General features: G+C 32.0%; 2 protein-coding genes and 1 long non-coding RNA gene across 3 annotated transcripts; 2 read left to right on the top strand and 1 right to left on the bottom strand.

Moving 5' to 3' along the window:
- The first annotated feature begins 725 nt into the window (after positions 1–725).
- LOC109789416 (protein OCTOPUS-like) lies at positions 726–2,988 on the top strand. Its single transcript, XM_020348360.3, has one exon. It carries the CDS (start codon positions 968–970, stop codon positions 2,849–2,851), a length of 1,884 nt encoding a protein of 627 aa, XP_020203949.2. The 5' UTR covers positions 726–967; the 3' UTR covers positions 2,852–2,988.
- Positions 2,989–9,126: 6,138 nt separating this feature from the next.
- LOC114915159 (uncharacterized) lies at positions 9,127–10,990 on the top strand. The gene is made up of 2 exons (XR_003803087.2): positions 9,127–10,150; positions 10,291–10,990. It is a non-coding gene; the product is annotated as an uncharacterized LOC114915159 (long non-coding RNA).
- Positions 10,991–14,449: 3,459 nt separating this feature from the next.
- On the bottom strand, positions 14,450–16,569 carry LOC109789415 (uncharacterized). Its single transcript, XM_020348359.3, has 2 exons — positions 16,100–16,569; positions 14,450–15,276 (listed from the first exon to the last, which is right to left on the bottom strand). The coding sequence occupies exons 1-2, from the start codon at positions 16,412–16,414 to the stop codon at positions 14,866–14,868; spliced, it is 726 nt and encodes a 241-aa protein (XP_020203948.1). The 5' UTR covers positions 16,415–16,569; the 3' UTR covers positions 14,450–14,865.

The following is a 16,569-nucleotide window of genomic DNA, read 5'->3' as shown; positions in this document are numbered from 1 at the left end:
CTTGTTCACTCACGACTTCAGCTAGAGAGAAAAGAAATTAGCCCCAAGTTTCAGAGAATTTGTGAGGAAGAAGAGAGTTTGGGAGAAAACAAGTGAAAGAGAGTGAGAGTGAGGGAGAGAAAAGGAAAACAAAAATGAGAGTCTCATAATTAATATGTTTAAAAAAGTTCTTAAAAAATCAAATTTAGTCCAGAAGGAAGTAATTGTTACTACATTCTCTCTTTTAAAATATAATTACACTTTTAATATAGTAAGAAATTCCAAATTGGTAATAAATAATGTATTTTAAAAAAGAATTTTTTGGCGGCACTAAAAAAATATATTGAGTGCAAAATAGTATTTGTTTGCTAAGGTTTCGCGTCCAAAATGGAGCAATTTTACCATTAATATTAGCTATAGATAACTTAAATAAAGAAAGACTTATTTTTGACATGAAAGTAAACAAAAACTTAAATCCTTACCAGTATTTATTTTTAATTAATAATAATAATTGTCGTTGCTTCCTTTCCCTTTTATAATATAGTCACATTTGAATGCAGGGAGAAGTTGGAAATTTGCATAGTACCGGACCCTACATTTTCCTTTTCATAATTTTTGTCAACAATGACAGGAACACACATTGCATATCCATCCATCCATTAATCCAAATATCTTATTCGACATTAAAAAAATCCAAATATTTTATTTGACATCCCACATTATAGTTATTAATATTATACGAGCAGAGAAGGAAGCATAAACCTTAATTTTCTGTCACGCCACTTTTGTTCTCTCCCTGTCCCTCGTAACCAAACAGTTCCACCAACCTTCAATCCATCCTCTCACTATCAACACACACACACACTCTCTCTCTCACTCACATCACACATCACATATCACACATCACACTCTTGCATCTTCACTCTGTCACTTCGTTCATATTTCATAACATGAGCAAATCCCGAACCTCCACTCCCCACTTCCGGTTATGAATCCCCCCCAACCGCCGCAACCCCACCGGCCCTCCACCTCCTGCCCCCGCCACCCCGACGAGAACTTCACGGGCTTCTGTCCCTCATGCCTCTGCGAGCGTCTCGCCCTCCTCGACCCCAACACCACCCCCTCCCCCCGCAAGCCACCCTCCTCCGCCGCCGCCGCCGCCCTTAAAGCCCTCTTCCGCCCTCCCCCTCTCCCCGAGCTCCGCCGCACCAAGTCCTTCTCCGCCTCCAAAAACGAACCCTCCTCCTCCTTCGAGCCCCAGCGCAAATCCTGCGACGTCAGGGTCCGCAACAACACCCTCTCCAACCTCTTCCACCAAGACCTAAACCCCCCACCGCAAAACGACAACCCCCCACCGCAAAACGACAACCCCCCACAACAGGAGCAAGAAGAAGACAAAGACGAGACTAGGGCTTTGGAGGAGCCCAAGCCCAATGTGAACGAAATCGAGGAACTTGAAGAAGGAAAAGTAGAAAAAGAAGAGCTTTTTGGCGTGGTGGAAGAAGAGGAAGAGGAAGAAGAAGAGTTTAAGACGATGAAGGATCACATGGAACAAGACTCTTCCCACGCGAAGCAGCAGAAAAATCGCGACTTTAAGGACCTCGCGGGGAGCTTCTTCTCCGCGGCCTCGGTTTTCAGCAAGAAGCTGCAGAAGTGGCGCCAGAAGCAGAAGGCCAAGAAGCGGCGGAGCGCGCTGCCGGTGGAGAAGCCGATCGGCCGCCAATTCCGCGACACGCAGTCGGAGATCGCCGACTACGGATTCGGCCGGCGCTCCTGCGACACCGACCCCCGCTTCTCGCTCGACGCCGGCCGGTTCTCGCTTGACGCCGGCCGGATGTCCTTTGACGACCCGCGGTACTCGATCGAGGAGCCGCGGGCGTCTTGGGATGGTTACATCCTCGGGAGGACTGCCGCCCTCCCGAGGATGCCGACGATGTTGTCGGTGGTCGAGGATGCGCCGGTGCCATCGGTGCCGGTGGCACCGGCGCCAATTAACCATGTGGTGAGGACTGATATGCAAATTCCCGTGGAGGAGGGTTTCAATGAGGATGAATCTGTCCCTGGTGGGAGTGCACAGACTAGGGAGTATTACTCTGATTCGGGTTCTAGGAGGAGGAAGAGTCTTGATAGGTCTAGTTCGGTTAGGAAGAGTGTTAGTTTGGAGGTGGATGAGTTGAGTAATGGGAGTGGTGGTGTGAGTAATAATGTGAATGTCAATGTGAATGTTAATGCTAAGGTGGCTCCTGCTGGTGCTGGGGTGGAGTATGTGCAAGGAGTCAGGATGATGGGGCTTAATGATCGCGATCGTGGAGAATTCGGGTCGAATTCGATGAGGGAGGATTGCTGTTCTGAGAAGATGTTTGATGTGGGTGTGATTGAGAATGGGGATGGGAGGAAGGGAGGGAAGAAGGGGCGGCGGTGGCGGTGGAGCATTTGGGGGTTTATTCACCGGCGTGGCGGGAACAAGGACGAGGATGAGGATAGGTATAGCAGGGTGAATGGGGTGGAGAGGTCGTATTCGGAGTCGTGGGGTGGCGATGGCAGAAGTGGTGGTGGTGGTTTTAATGGGAGGGTGTTGAGGAGCAATAGTAGTGTGAGTTGGAGGAATGCTCAGGGGATTGGGAATGGTGGTGGGGGCTTTGGGGGTTTCAGGAGGAATGGTAGTGTTCAGGGGAATGGGAATGGGAAGAAGGGGAAGGACGAGTTTGTGTTGGAAAGGAATAGGAGTGCAAGGTATTCTCCTAACAACATTGACAATGGTCTCTTGAGGTTTTACTTGACTCCCATGAGGGGAAGCAGGAGAAATGGCTCTGTGAAAAGTAGGTCAAATCAGGCACATTCCATTGCAAGAAGCGTGCTTGGATTGTATTGAATTCACATGGAAGAAGAAGGTCCATAAGGTGTTCTTTTGGTTTGATGTTGTTAATTTTGCTCTGCATTTCTTGTGTAAACCACACATGCCCTATGTATTATTATTACTATTATTATTCTTAATGGTTGGTTGGTTAAGGCACCCTGCATTTTTCTTTCGTCATGCTTCTTTGGTTTACTCTTAATAACCAGAGTTTTTTCTCTGTGTTCCTTCTTTTGCTCTATGCTGCTACCGGTAGTGAATAGTGGCTTAAATGTTAAATCTCTTCCTTCATGCCCTTTCAATTTAGCAGAAAAAAGAATGGACATGTGTCTAGATTCATGGCGCCACTCAAAATATGCTTTTCCTTTGGACTTGATATGGTTTCTTTTTCTGTCTTTATGCTGCAAAAGCTTTGGTGATTGGCGTGAGATCGGAAGGCTCATAATTTGGGAGCATTTTTAACTTGAATTTTGGCATGTTTTATATTCCTGCAAAAGTGGTTACATGGTGGGGCTCATGCCACCTGCAATCGCTCTTTGTCATGAGTTATAGTTTTGAGTACAACATAACCGGTCGATCCTTTTTCCCTTTGGCATCAATTAACCAAACTTTATTACATGTGACTTATCCCAGACCATGGCCCCATAAACATCAACTCATATCAACATATTTATGTCCACTAAGGAAAATTTAGAGGTTTGAAAATCTCTGTTGTGTAAGATTCAACTTATCAAAGGTGGTATTAACACCTTTTGGCGTTTCTGCATTAAGGGTACACTCCATTATGAGAAGTTACGACATTTTCACTGATGTGGAAAGAGACCACTATGTAATATTGTTGTGGGGTTGGAGTGATGAAGATTAAGACACTTGCATTTGGGGTTACCGAGAAAATGAACATGAGGAGGGTGGTAATAGGAACAAGACAAGAGTAAAAGAATATATAGGGATAAGAGTGCAGAAAGCTGGCCCTCCATGTTTGTAAAAGAAGAACAATTTTGCAGATTCTGTGTTGGAGCTACTGATTGACTTGAAACTAGAGGAATATTAATGCTACTGGTATGTTAGGTCAACGTCAACTGAACCTTGATGGTGCAAAATGTAATTTTATTTTGGTATAGAAAGCATAGCAGGTGCATGCCTCTTTGGTTTTTTATTCACGAAATATTGTGATTAACTGCTCTCTGTGGTATTCACTGTGTTTCACATGTAATATTTTGAGCTATTCATTTTGTATATGGAACGGGAAATGAGAAATGTGTCTTTGCAACGTGTGGTTAGCTTTTATCAGATTGAATTTTCAAAGTTTATTTTGAATAAAATCGATTTTGATGTGAATTGATTTGTTTTTAAATGTTCTATTCTAAATTGAAGTTAGTAGTTAGTACAATAATTTTGCAAAAGTTGTTTAAACTAATTTTGGACTTAAAAGTCATTTTTTTTTAATTCGGGATCAAACATATAGACATTTACTTAAAGTAACGTAAGTTGATATCTTAACATGATTTTGGATGATCTAATGTGAATCTATCGTGTGTCAAAATGAGTTGTGAAAATGATTTTAATTTAATTTGGTTTTGAAATGAAATGATTTTATGTTTAGAAGTCTTTATCTTGAAAGTAAATTTGATGCAAAATATGGTGCAAGATTTTTAATCCAACTTATTATTATTATTTTTTATATCAATTTTATTAAATTGATATTTGGAGGTAAAGTTAATTTTACTTAATAATAATATAACATATATATGTTTAGTAAAATCATGTTTAATAAAGTCTAAATCAATTTTGATATTTTTCACTTTGAAAGTAAACGATCATTGTGGTGTCGATTTTGGATTTTAGAACGTATGTGTTTTACATATTTGAAAGATATTTTCTTTAATCAAATATTTCCTTTAATGTGAATTTGGAAATGTAGTATTATTGTTTGTTTTAACTTTTTAAAAAAATTCTAGGTATTGGTCTTATTGGAAGATATTTTTAATTCTATTGTAACTTTTATTTTAACGCATATTTTTTTTATCTTAATTATTTTAAAATTATAAGAATAATTTTAAAAATGTTAAAATCAGACGAAACATATTTTTAAAAATTCTCATAAATAATGTTTTAAGTTATAATATTATGAGAATGTGATTATTAGCAATGCAATAATATAACTCAAAACAAGTACTCCTTAGTTATATTCTATTAAATAAGTAAAGGGAAAACTTTGTCATTGAAACATTCTTAGTGTCTTATTCGTATTCCATCATGTCAACCTAGAGTGTGTCTGGATACACGTTTGAAAATCACATTAATGGAGAAGTAAAAAATTTTTACTTCTTATTTTCACGTTTTTGATCTCGGACGGACGTGATTAAATGTGTGGAAACGTATTTCCAAACACACTACTAGACTCAAGTCTGAACGTCAAAGGCAAACTTACAAGAAGTTGTTTCAAGATTTTGCCTTATTAGATGCGAAATCGGTGTTGGATGGATGTCATTCATAAAAATGGTTCCAAACATGCACTTACTTAATTAAATCAAACCTGATTCCCTTTCCAGTAACATTTGAGTGGACAATCTAATTAAAAAAAAAAAAAAAGGAACACACGATAGAGAATTGAAAAGAAACTTTTAAGAGAAAAAAACTAATAATAGAAGAAGAAGAAAAAAAAAAGATAGATCTTCAAATCAAATACTTAAATAAAAAAACAATACACAAGAAAGGAATGAGAAATCATAATAAATTCAAATATATAAAATTAGGGCAAGAAGACATAAAATTTTAAAATATTTATACGTAATATTTTTAAAACAAGAGAATGCACTTGCACACCCCCCTCATTAGACATGCAACTGTTGCTCCCATGAGGTTACATGTGATTTCAAAAAAGAAAATAAAAAAAAAACTCTTGAACTTTTATATTATTTAAGATCATACAATAGTCTTAACTGTAAAGCCCAAAATGCAATTTTATATTTTTATTTATAACTTGTACAGTTGAGATTCTTTGGGAATTTTCAATGGTATTAGAATATTATTTCATGGGACAAGTTTTGTTCTGCAGAGATTGAGGGAAACAGATTTTGGATGCCCCAAACAGGTTTTGTAAGAAGGGAATTGCCGACCTTGGAGAACTACAGGGAAAGGCAAATGATGCAGAATATATGGGTCGGTCCCTACTAAACAAACAATTACGTATGTGAGATTTGTCGGTCCAACCTCATAATTTATCCTCTTTTATGTGTTTATTTATGTCAACTCGTCAATGTTGTTATATCATAAAGTATTTAAGCTCCAAGTTATATATAATTGTATTTTGAGTATTTTAATGCGTTTTCACATGTGAAAATCAAATGCACTTCAAATCTGATATTTTTATTTATTTTATTTTATTTTTTATGTTTAAAATAGAGGAATGAGAGGATTACAAATCTTAAACTTGGATTATATTATAAATTTGGAAACCGGTTTTCTAAAGATTAAACTATTATGGTGAGTTTACCCAGGATTTATCAGAATCTTCTTACATTTATAATATGAAATCTATATTGTGTTTTGATTCCAAAATCTGTTTGTAAAAGTGGTGCTTAATTTGATTATTAGAGAGACTTTAATCCTTTAATTTGATATGGACTGTTGGTGTAAATTAATAATTTTTACGTTATTAAGAATATGATACTAAAATTTATTAATAATTTTTACGTTATTAATAAGAGTCAATCATTTATACACTGTCAGTGTAAAGTTTTTTATACTAGCTACCAATGATATCTTTTAAAGTTACTTATTTTATTATTATTTTATTAAATAAGCAACTGACATGACATTATTAAAAGATATAATTGGTTGTTAGTATAAAAAAACTTTACACTAATAATATATAGGTGGTTAACTCTATTAAAAATACTGTAAAAATAAAATGTGTAAATTCACTTAAATTAATACCATTATTAACGATTAGAGGGGTTGAGACACTTTGTACTTCTAATAATTACACACAAATAAATATTAAAAATTATATATAATTATTTAGAAAAAATATTTTTTTTTCTTTTATATTTTAAGGGATATAATGATCTACTAAAAAATAAAAAACAAAAAAGTGATTACCAAAATATATCCTCTTTATAATAATTGATATGATACAAAATTTACGTTAGAAATAATTCGCACCTTGGAAACTATGACTTCGACCCATTTGTCAAATTTTTTTTGACGAGAAACATTTTTATTTATTTTTAAAAATTAGTATGCTTATTTAATATTTGAAAAGTAAAATATTGAAAAAGAAATTAAATCTATGGTTAGTTTAGGAAATTTAATAGCTTTTATTATTATTTTAATTTACTTTAAGTGGTTTTTGGAAAATACAAAAGGTTAATACTAAATTTAAATGAAAATTATATATATATATATTTATAATTTCAATAAAAAGCTTCTACTTTACATAAAATATCCAAAACATAAATCATTATTTGGTACAAAATTAAAATCACTTTCTTTTTTTCTTTTTAAAAAAAATGGTTTGTGGTTTATAATTGTCACTCCAGTTTTTACCAGTCAATCCATTCTCCGTTGTTAATTCAGTCATCACTTTTTACCACGGCGTTCTAAAAAAAATACTACAATTATTAAATACTATTCTATTCCCTCAAAGTAATATTTTCCATATTAACCTAAAAAAGTTGTTCGTAGATTTGTTATTTATCTCGGTACCCGATTTTGTTCAATCATGATGGTTTGATCCATGTATCTTACCCTATTGGGAAAATTTTTCGTTATTTTGTCGTACACATTTGTTCAACTTTAATGGTTTTGGCTACTGAAGTTACTTGGTATTCCACATGCTAACGTAGGAAAAGAAAAATATGTCTAGCAACATGGGAAAGCAGTGACTAATAAGTCCAAAAAAGAAGCACTTTAAACTCTGTATGAAGCTCAAATCCCATCATCTAGACATAAATTACAAGTTAATGATTGTTGCTGAAGATGTAAGATCAATGCATGACCCACCAGGATATTGAAGGAATAAAATCCTTCCCCATTTCAATTACCAAAAATTATATTTGATGCTTTCTCTCTTTTCAATACAATATATGTAAAGCAAGCTCCATTATCACCGCGTTTGCTACACAAGTCAAAAAAGTTAGGAGGAAAACATCTATGCATGTCACTGCTTGCTCCAATGAAAGTTCGGTGATAAAGAAAGCAAATTACGGTGGAAAAGAATTAGGGTTGTGGGGTAGTGTAAAAAAATTGTAAGAAGAAAAGCTTTTCTGAGAAAAAAAGAAAAAGAAAAATAGAGGATCATATCTCAAAATGGCATATTTAACTTAACTAAGAACATGTTTGGATATAAGTATAAAAAAACTTTAAGAATATCTCTATTAAAAAAAATACTCTTAATTTTAATCAAAAAATTCTAAAAAAAAAATATTTTTTTAGACTATATGCAAATGGACTCTGAATCAAAAGAAAATTGTCAGCAATGCTATACTTGTCTCTCTTTTATCAAGTGAGAAAAATGAGTTGTGGGTAAATATATCGATTAATCTTAGAAATAATCTGTTCTTTAAAATTGAAAAAAAAATAGTATTAAAACTCGTGTTAAATAATCCTTTACATATCAATAAACTCTTTAAATATTGGTTCATAAATAGCTACAGCATATATCAAATAAGAGAAAATTGATAAATATTCAATATGTCAGGATTACTAATACAATTATGTTATTTTTTGAACTATTTATGAGAAAAAAAATAATACATAGAAGATCAAATTGGTAGTTGATTAAAAAATATATAAATATAGTTCTTCATGGAGTGGGTAAATTTCTATAAATATATTTCTTGGCAATAACTTGGCCCAACTAATCTTGCACCAGCTTAAACAGGCTATTAATTATGAAATTATTAAGTCAAAAATTGATAATAGTTATTTGTAATATTTATTCCATTATTAGCTTAGACCAAGTATTTGTTAAATAAAGCAATTTACAAAAAAATAAAAAATTTGAGGTACAAAACTTGACTTTAACTAACATAAAATTTGACTTATTTTACTTCTTTAATTTAATTTATTTTTTCCTTGAAACTAATTCTTAGTAACATCAAATGACTTGATCGTTTCACTCAATATGGAAGTCATTTTTCCATTTGGGTAATAATAGAACTAATTTTACATATAATATTTTTTTTTGAAGAATCTAAAAAAAATTCGAGTCAGTTAGTGCAACAAGTCTTGCAAATGTGATGACTTTTGCAACAAAGTGATTGTTATTTTTTTTAATAATCAATGGCTGGCAATTTCAGAGCTGAAAAGTTCTATGAAACGAAGGATACAAAGACTTTCCTCTCTGAAAGCCCATTAAAGACATCATTGAACCCAAAAAAAAAAAAGTAGGAGGCCATACTCCCTTTACTTATATTTAGAGACAAATTTAAATTTAAATTTAATTTAATGTAGAGGAGCTTTCTCGAGTGTCCTACACTTGGGAGAAAGAGCACTTTGGTTTCCTCGCTTCCTTGGTTTGGGCCTTTACTTTGTACTTTGTAGGGATCATCAAGCACTCCCTTTAAGATAATCCAATAGTGGTCCTATTACATGAGCTTTGCCCTGTTTAACATGAAGCAGTGAGAATCTGTAACTAAGTGTTAACTAACTTCAACTCACAAGCCAACATATGCAACAACCTCCGAAGATAGCCAAATGTTGTTGTGCCAAGGTAAAATGTACATACTAAAGGGTAGTTTTTCTTGAGTTTTGGATGGTGTCCTAGAAAAGTCTTGAATCAATCTTATATATTATCTTAATTGATTTATATATAAAATATTTTAACATAATCACTTGAAAAATCTACACTTGATAAAGTCGACTTAGTGATATTAAAATTAACCTAATCACTCTTAAACAGATTTAATTACATTAAAACTGACTTAGTCACGTCAAAATCAATTTTATCACGTCTTAAATAATAACTTTAGAATCTAACAATCCACATATGACGCAACACACTATATAATACACTCCATAACAATTTATCTATGTAAAATAATAACTCTCTCACTATAAGTAGTGACATGAGTTATAGGTTTAATATCACATCTTCTCAAGACTCCATAACAATTTATCTATGTAAAATAATAACTCTCTCACTATAAGTAGTGACATGAGTTATAGGTTTAATATCACATCTTCTCAAGACTCATTGTTATTCAGCCCATTTTTTTAGTGACTTAGATGTTGGAGTGGAGTACTTGCAAATTATTTCCACCTTCGTCGTTCAATCCCTTGGATGCTGCCGTGCCGGAATCGATACTCGAGGTACCTTCGAATTCCTCATCCGAACACATGGCTAGATAAAATATCCATTATTCATATGCATTATTAGCTATCAACTTTCAATTTCATGCACTTACACTATACTGTTAATATACGCACGTGACAATATTTTCACTGTACAGTGTATATATTCATTAGCTAGCTACAACGTGAATATGCCATGGAAATTTAGGACAGGATTGTTCAATGAATCACGTTCATTTGGATCTTCTTCCAGTGACCAACCACTATTCCTACAACTCCACTCTTGTAAGATTTGAAGGTTGATGAAATATGGGAGATTTTTTGATGGGAGGTCGATTGTCCAAATGTTATAACTTACATATGGGACAATGTGCTGTTTAAGAATGTGGTAAGTTTATTAGATATAGGACAGTAAGAGGAAAAATGAAAGAAAAGCACTAAGGTTGCCACTTGTAGTTATCTGATTCATGAATTGAGCGGCGCAGGTAATTTGGTTGGATCAAAAGCTTTTTTTTATAAGGAGATATGATGTTGAAATCTCATGTTGACAATAGATTCATATGCTATGAAGGTTTGGACAACCTGCTTCTCATGAGCTAGCTTTAGCTTTTGGGATTGAATTGTGTCAAACCAAAATTCAAGAGACAGAAGAGATTTTGTGGTGAGAGATGGGAAAGTATGCTTAATGTAAATTGATCCCACGTGTATGGGATTGAAATTTTTTTTTTTTTTTTTTGTTTTTAATTTGTAAGAATGAAACTCAGTATTAAAAGGATTTAGAACAATTCTAGACTCCTTAATAGGGGATTAAAAGCTTGACAATACTAATAAATTCTTTGGAGAGAAATTTGAATCAAAGGTTGCTTTCCAACTTCTATGTGCATGATTGGAACCCTTTTGCAGTAAAGCAAACGGGATTTCACACTTTCCCTGACTCAAAATAAGGAAGCAATATTTTGTTGCTTTGTCATAGAATAAATTTTTTTATACGTTCAACTCTAAACCAAAAACACCCTATGTCCTGTAATAATCCTATATAGAGCAGAAAGATATGGATAACATAAAATGAAGGGAATGCTGGATATAGGGTAGAAAACAGAACTTATCAAATAGGGATTGTTGAATGACAAAGAAAGAAGAATGACATTGCTCTTGGATTTTGATATCAGATTCTGCACATGGGCTTTATGCCTGATTTACCATGTATAACATTGTGATCATGTACTTCATTCTCCTGGCTAAGAGGTATATTATCTGCAGCTCTACATGTAGTTGCAGAGGAATTCACAATACCATTATGGAAGGTTTTAAATGGATGCATTTGGGTTTTTGGTGATGCTTCAGTGCATGGAGCTTTCAGAATTTGCCATTACAATTAATATGGTAATAGTATTATAATATACTCATCACAGTTGTGATTATGCTTCAAGTTAATGCTTCTACAGGCTTCTAATAGGTTAAAGCAATTTTTTATCCTACTTTTTCTTCTTGCTCTTGTTAATGGGCTTTGTTTGAGAAACAAGAGTTTTGGTGAGAGCCCAATTAGAGTGCTATGGGTTCTGTTAATTGGTTGGTTTCCCAATTGATACAGTGACCACTGACAGACATATCTACACCTATTCTTACTCAACCAAAAGGGGACAAATGTTTTCTATATACGTGTTTTTGTTGTCTTTCTTGGCTAAAGTGCTAAAGTACCTATCAGGCATGGCCCATGATTAGCATTTATACATTTACATAAAAAGATTGGGTGTGTGTTTAGTTTGAATTTATAAACGTAATTTTTCACTCTCTCTCCATGGTTTGAAATAAATTTACGTGGAAGATCCAAAAGCCGAAGCAAACACGCACGGGATAAACACATTCCAAGTCCATGATTCCAGTATGAGATGCACTTCGTGTAGATACATGATTAATCACTTTTTACATTATTACTACAAGGAAAGTGATTTGATATTGCGATACTTGGTACGTGGCACGATGAATTTGGCACACGATACAAAGAATAGTGTAACTAGATAGACGATACAAAGAACTATTGAGAAAATTTTGAATTTGATATGTGATATAACGAGAGAAGAGTGCAACTACATAGAGTAATGTTACGTGAACACCTTTCTATATTATTAGTGTAAAAAAGACATTTTATATTTTTTAAAATTAAAAATTAACCAATTAATAGAAAAACTTTTGAGTAAGTATAGTTGTAAGAGTAGTTTCTAAAAAAATGGTAAAAAGAAAAATAGTAGTTTGAGAGATAATTATAAAAATAAAATTATTAAAAAATTATGTACTTCAAATGAAATAATCTTCTTTATTAATAGTATAAGAACATTCTATTAATATTTTTTTTCCCTCTTATTATAACATCATACACCTTATCAATCCTATACTTCTCTTTCTCACTCTAAGCGTCAATTAACACTCAACTATCTATGAATTGTTTTCCTTTAAGATGAGGAGTTGCTTTGGTTCATGTGACTATAATGCTAATTTCATACGGGATTTAAAATGGTAATTTCATAGCTCGGGCTAGATTTGATATTTACCGAGATCATCAAATTGTTACGTACCTTAACATTATTAAGTTGTTATACTAACAATTATTTTAAAATAAAAAATATTTATCTCACATTTTTTTTACTTAGTTATATTCTATAAAATGTGAAATCGTCCTATGCATAAAGAAAAGAAAAAGAATAAAATAAACTCTTTTAACCATTTAAAAGATGGTTAAAATAAGAATTTAGTAAGTAGTTCTACACTCCTGAAAAAAAAAGAAAAGAGAAAGCGTGTGTAAAAGAAAAAAAAACCGTCGTGTGTAAAAGAAAATACAAGATGAATAAAGAATATAACAATGATTTGATAAGAATTTAATAACGCGTTTAGATAAAGAATTTTAAAGTTTAAAGAATTTAAAATTCTTAAAATTTGAATTACCTTAATTTTAAATGTCATCATTTTTTAAATTATTTTTTTTGAGTAAGTCAATTCAAATATTTGAGATTTTAAATTCTTAATTTAAATAAAATAATTTAACTTTCACTGTAGATAAAATTAAATTTTATAAAATTAAATATTAGGCAATTTTTTTATAAATATTAATTTTATGAAACTAATAATTTAAAAAATTATTATTAGATAATATTTAATAATTTTAAAAAATGATTTAAATATTTAATAATTTTAAAAAATCATTAATATTTTTTACGTTGATTTTGAAAAGGAAGAAATGGAGGTAAGGAAAAAAAAAGAATTTTTCAAATTGTTATTTTTGTATAAGAATTTGAAATTCTACATCTTTATAAATTATTAAAGAATTTTACAAATATTTAAATTTTAAATTCTTTATAAATTTTTTTAGGAAAACAATACATCTTATATCAAAGCATTTAAAATTCTTTAAAAAAACAAATTAATCACTATTAAAATCTATGAAAAAAGAAAAATTGGATGCCCGTGAGATAAAAGAGAACGTTAATATATTTTAAGTATTTTTTAAGGGAGTTGCTATAGTACTCTCAAAGATTGAGGGGTTTCAATACATTTTTCTATGTAAACTCATAAAAAATTTAAAAAATTAATTATAAAATAAATAATCTAAATTATACTTATAAAATAAAATAAGATAAAATTATAGAGATTAAAATTATAAAATTTTAATAATATTATAAAATATTAAAAAAATAAAAAATTAATAAATAATAAAAATAAAAAATTATTAAAATTGTAATATAAAAATTTAAAAATTTAAGACAAAAAGACAAAAAATATACTTAAAAAATTATTAAAATTAAAATATTAAAATTCAAAAATTTTAAGTGAAAAGATAAAAATATACTTAAAAAATTATTAAAATTAAACTATTTAAATATATAATAATATTATTATAAATAAATTAGAATATATAAAATACAAATAAAATGATTAAATAATTTAAAAATTAAAAAAATATACTTAAAAAATTATTAAAATTAAAATATAAAAATTCAAAAATTTTAAGTAAAAAGATAAAAATATACTTAAAAAATTATTAAAATTAAACTATTTAAATATATAATAATATTATTACAAATAAATTAAAATATATAAAATACAAATAAAATAATTAAATAATTTAAAAATTTAAAAAATAAAATATCATAAATATTATTTAAATAAATTATTAAAAATATAAAATATAATAAAATTATACCGGTACCCTCTCAAATAAAATAGGTACCATAGAATTTCTTATTTTTTCAATTACTAAACTGCTCGGTTTCCATGCAGTACGCGTCTTTGTTAATCTGTAACAATAGAATATTTGACCTTGACTTGTTATGGTTTCACAATATTTGTTTATATGATGACACTATGATAAAAAGACAGTGACACGTTGTTCTTCTAAATACACATTTGAAATAGCCATGATGACGACGACGATGATGCACCTGAAAGCTATATATATATTTTCTGCATCAACATAAGATTTAAAGAAATTCTGCATTTATGCAGCATCTCATGAAAACTAAGTTCATCCCCAAATTCTGGACACACTATGGTGATATCACCAATATATCAGCTGAAGTTGATGCCCTAGCAAAAGCTGATTGCTGCATCAAGTCCAAGTTGTAAGCTCTTACTTGGGGCCATATATTCAACCAGCCATTACTATTCACAATGTCTTCCCCCCAAGAAAGTTCTTATTTGATCACAATGAGAAATGAAGTTGACCCTTTTGCTCTTCATTTCTAGTCTTTCTTGTTGTCCTTGTTTTGTTCATTGATGAACAGAGAAAATAAGAGCACAAGAAAACCACCAAGAATTGCAACTCTTTTCCAATCAGCACCCGAGGATGAGGCAACAGAATCAACTATTCCAAAAGTGAGCAAGCCAATGAAGAAGAGGTAAACATTTTTCCTGGTTTTGCTACCATTGTTTTCTCTCTTCACATCTTTGATCTTTTCCACATCCTCCTTGGCTTTGGCTTTGTCAACAGGTGCCTTCTGATCAAGGTTCTTGAAGAATAGCCCTTCGTTTCGCTCCTTCTCCATTTGGCCCTCAAACTCCACTATTTTGTTTTCACTCTCCTCAATCTCTTGTCTGTTAAGCTCAGTAGATTCCTCGAATTCTAGCATCTGGCTCTCTATGTTTGCTGTTATCTGTTAATCACAAATGAATGTAAAAGGGGTCATTGTTGAAGTAAAATTTGCTTCAATATACTTTCTCCAAATGTAGATTGAAATATGCAGTATTAGGTCTATTGTTTTATTTAAATTTTTAATTTTGTAATTGCATTTTTCATTTGAGATTATCTATTGATATTTACTCTGCAATGATTTGATTTGATTTGATTTTATATATGAAATTACCTTATTTCAGCATATAATAAAAATAAGGTTTAATCGTATTTTCAATACCTCTAATTTGAATTGCGTGGGATTTGATCTCCTATCAATTTTTTTTTTCTTTCTCAAATGTACTTTCTTTCATAGACAATCCTATTCAAAACACACTCGAATATTAAAGGTGAACACCACTCCTAACAAGGATTCATACTTTGGCCCATGTTATAGGAGATTAGCCACTTCTATTAGATCCAACTCACGCCGGTTTCAATTGAAAAATATATTGTATTTTTTTTCTTCTAAAACATTTAATTTCTCATTTAATTTAATATTTTTATAAATTGAATTGATTCAATTGTCTTCCGACCAAAACTCATCGATTAAAACATGAAAAATTTATCTAAAGAGAAAAATGAAAATTCAAAATTCCCCTCTTCAAACCTTAGTAGTATTACATCTCCTTTAAAATTAAAATTTCTACTTAATTTATTTATTTCATATCTCAATTTCATTATAAACCTCGAAATTATTTTAAATAAAGAATAATTTAAGGTTTTTATGAAGTTAAAAAATGAACATAAGAGTAACATGTGGAAGAATGTTAGAATGAGCAATTGAAGAGAAGAAGAAGAGATACTCTGGCACCAGCTTCATCCAATCCCTTAAGCGCGTCCTCCCCAACCTTGTCGAACTCGGCTTTAGCCTCTTCCCCGAACTGGCTCAAATACTGAGACCTCTCGTCGAGAAAATCGGTGAGGCGAACCTTCTGCGTCTGAAGCATGGCGATTTGCGCCAGAAGCTCCTGGCTCTGAGCATTCCCTTCGGCTGTGGAATCAGAGTCGGACTCGCTCGACTTGCACGACACCGAAGCCCTCGCGTTGGGAGGTCTGGCGGCGTGGTGCAGCGTGCGCGTGGGACCCAAGGAAGCGTGAATGCCTTTCAGAGCAATCATGGTTTCATCCAACGCTTTTTTTCAACCTCTCCTTTCACTCTGCGTTATCTGTTGTTACTTGTTAAGGGGGTGAGGGTGAGGGTGGTTTCGTAATTTAACTTAATGGATAAGGTTATTGCTTCCTACTTCAGTTTTCACTTCCGGGGTGTTCCAGG

The sequence above is a fragment of the Cajanus cajan genome, chromosome 3 (assembly GCF_000230855.2).
Source record: "Cajanus cajan strain Asha chromosome 3, NIPB_CcT2T_4, whole genome shotgun sequence".
NCBI classification, from domain to species: Eukaryota; Viridiplantae; Streptophyta; class Magnoliopsida; order Fabales; family Fabaceae; genus Cajanus; species Cajanus cajan.
The sequence above is the reverse complement of the archived record's forward strand: the minus strand, read 5'-3'. Positions and strand labels throughout refer to the sequence as shown.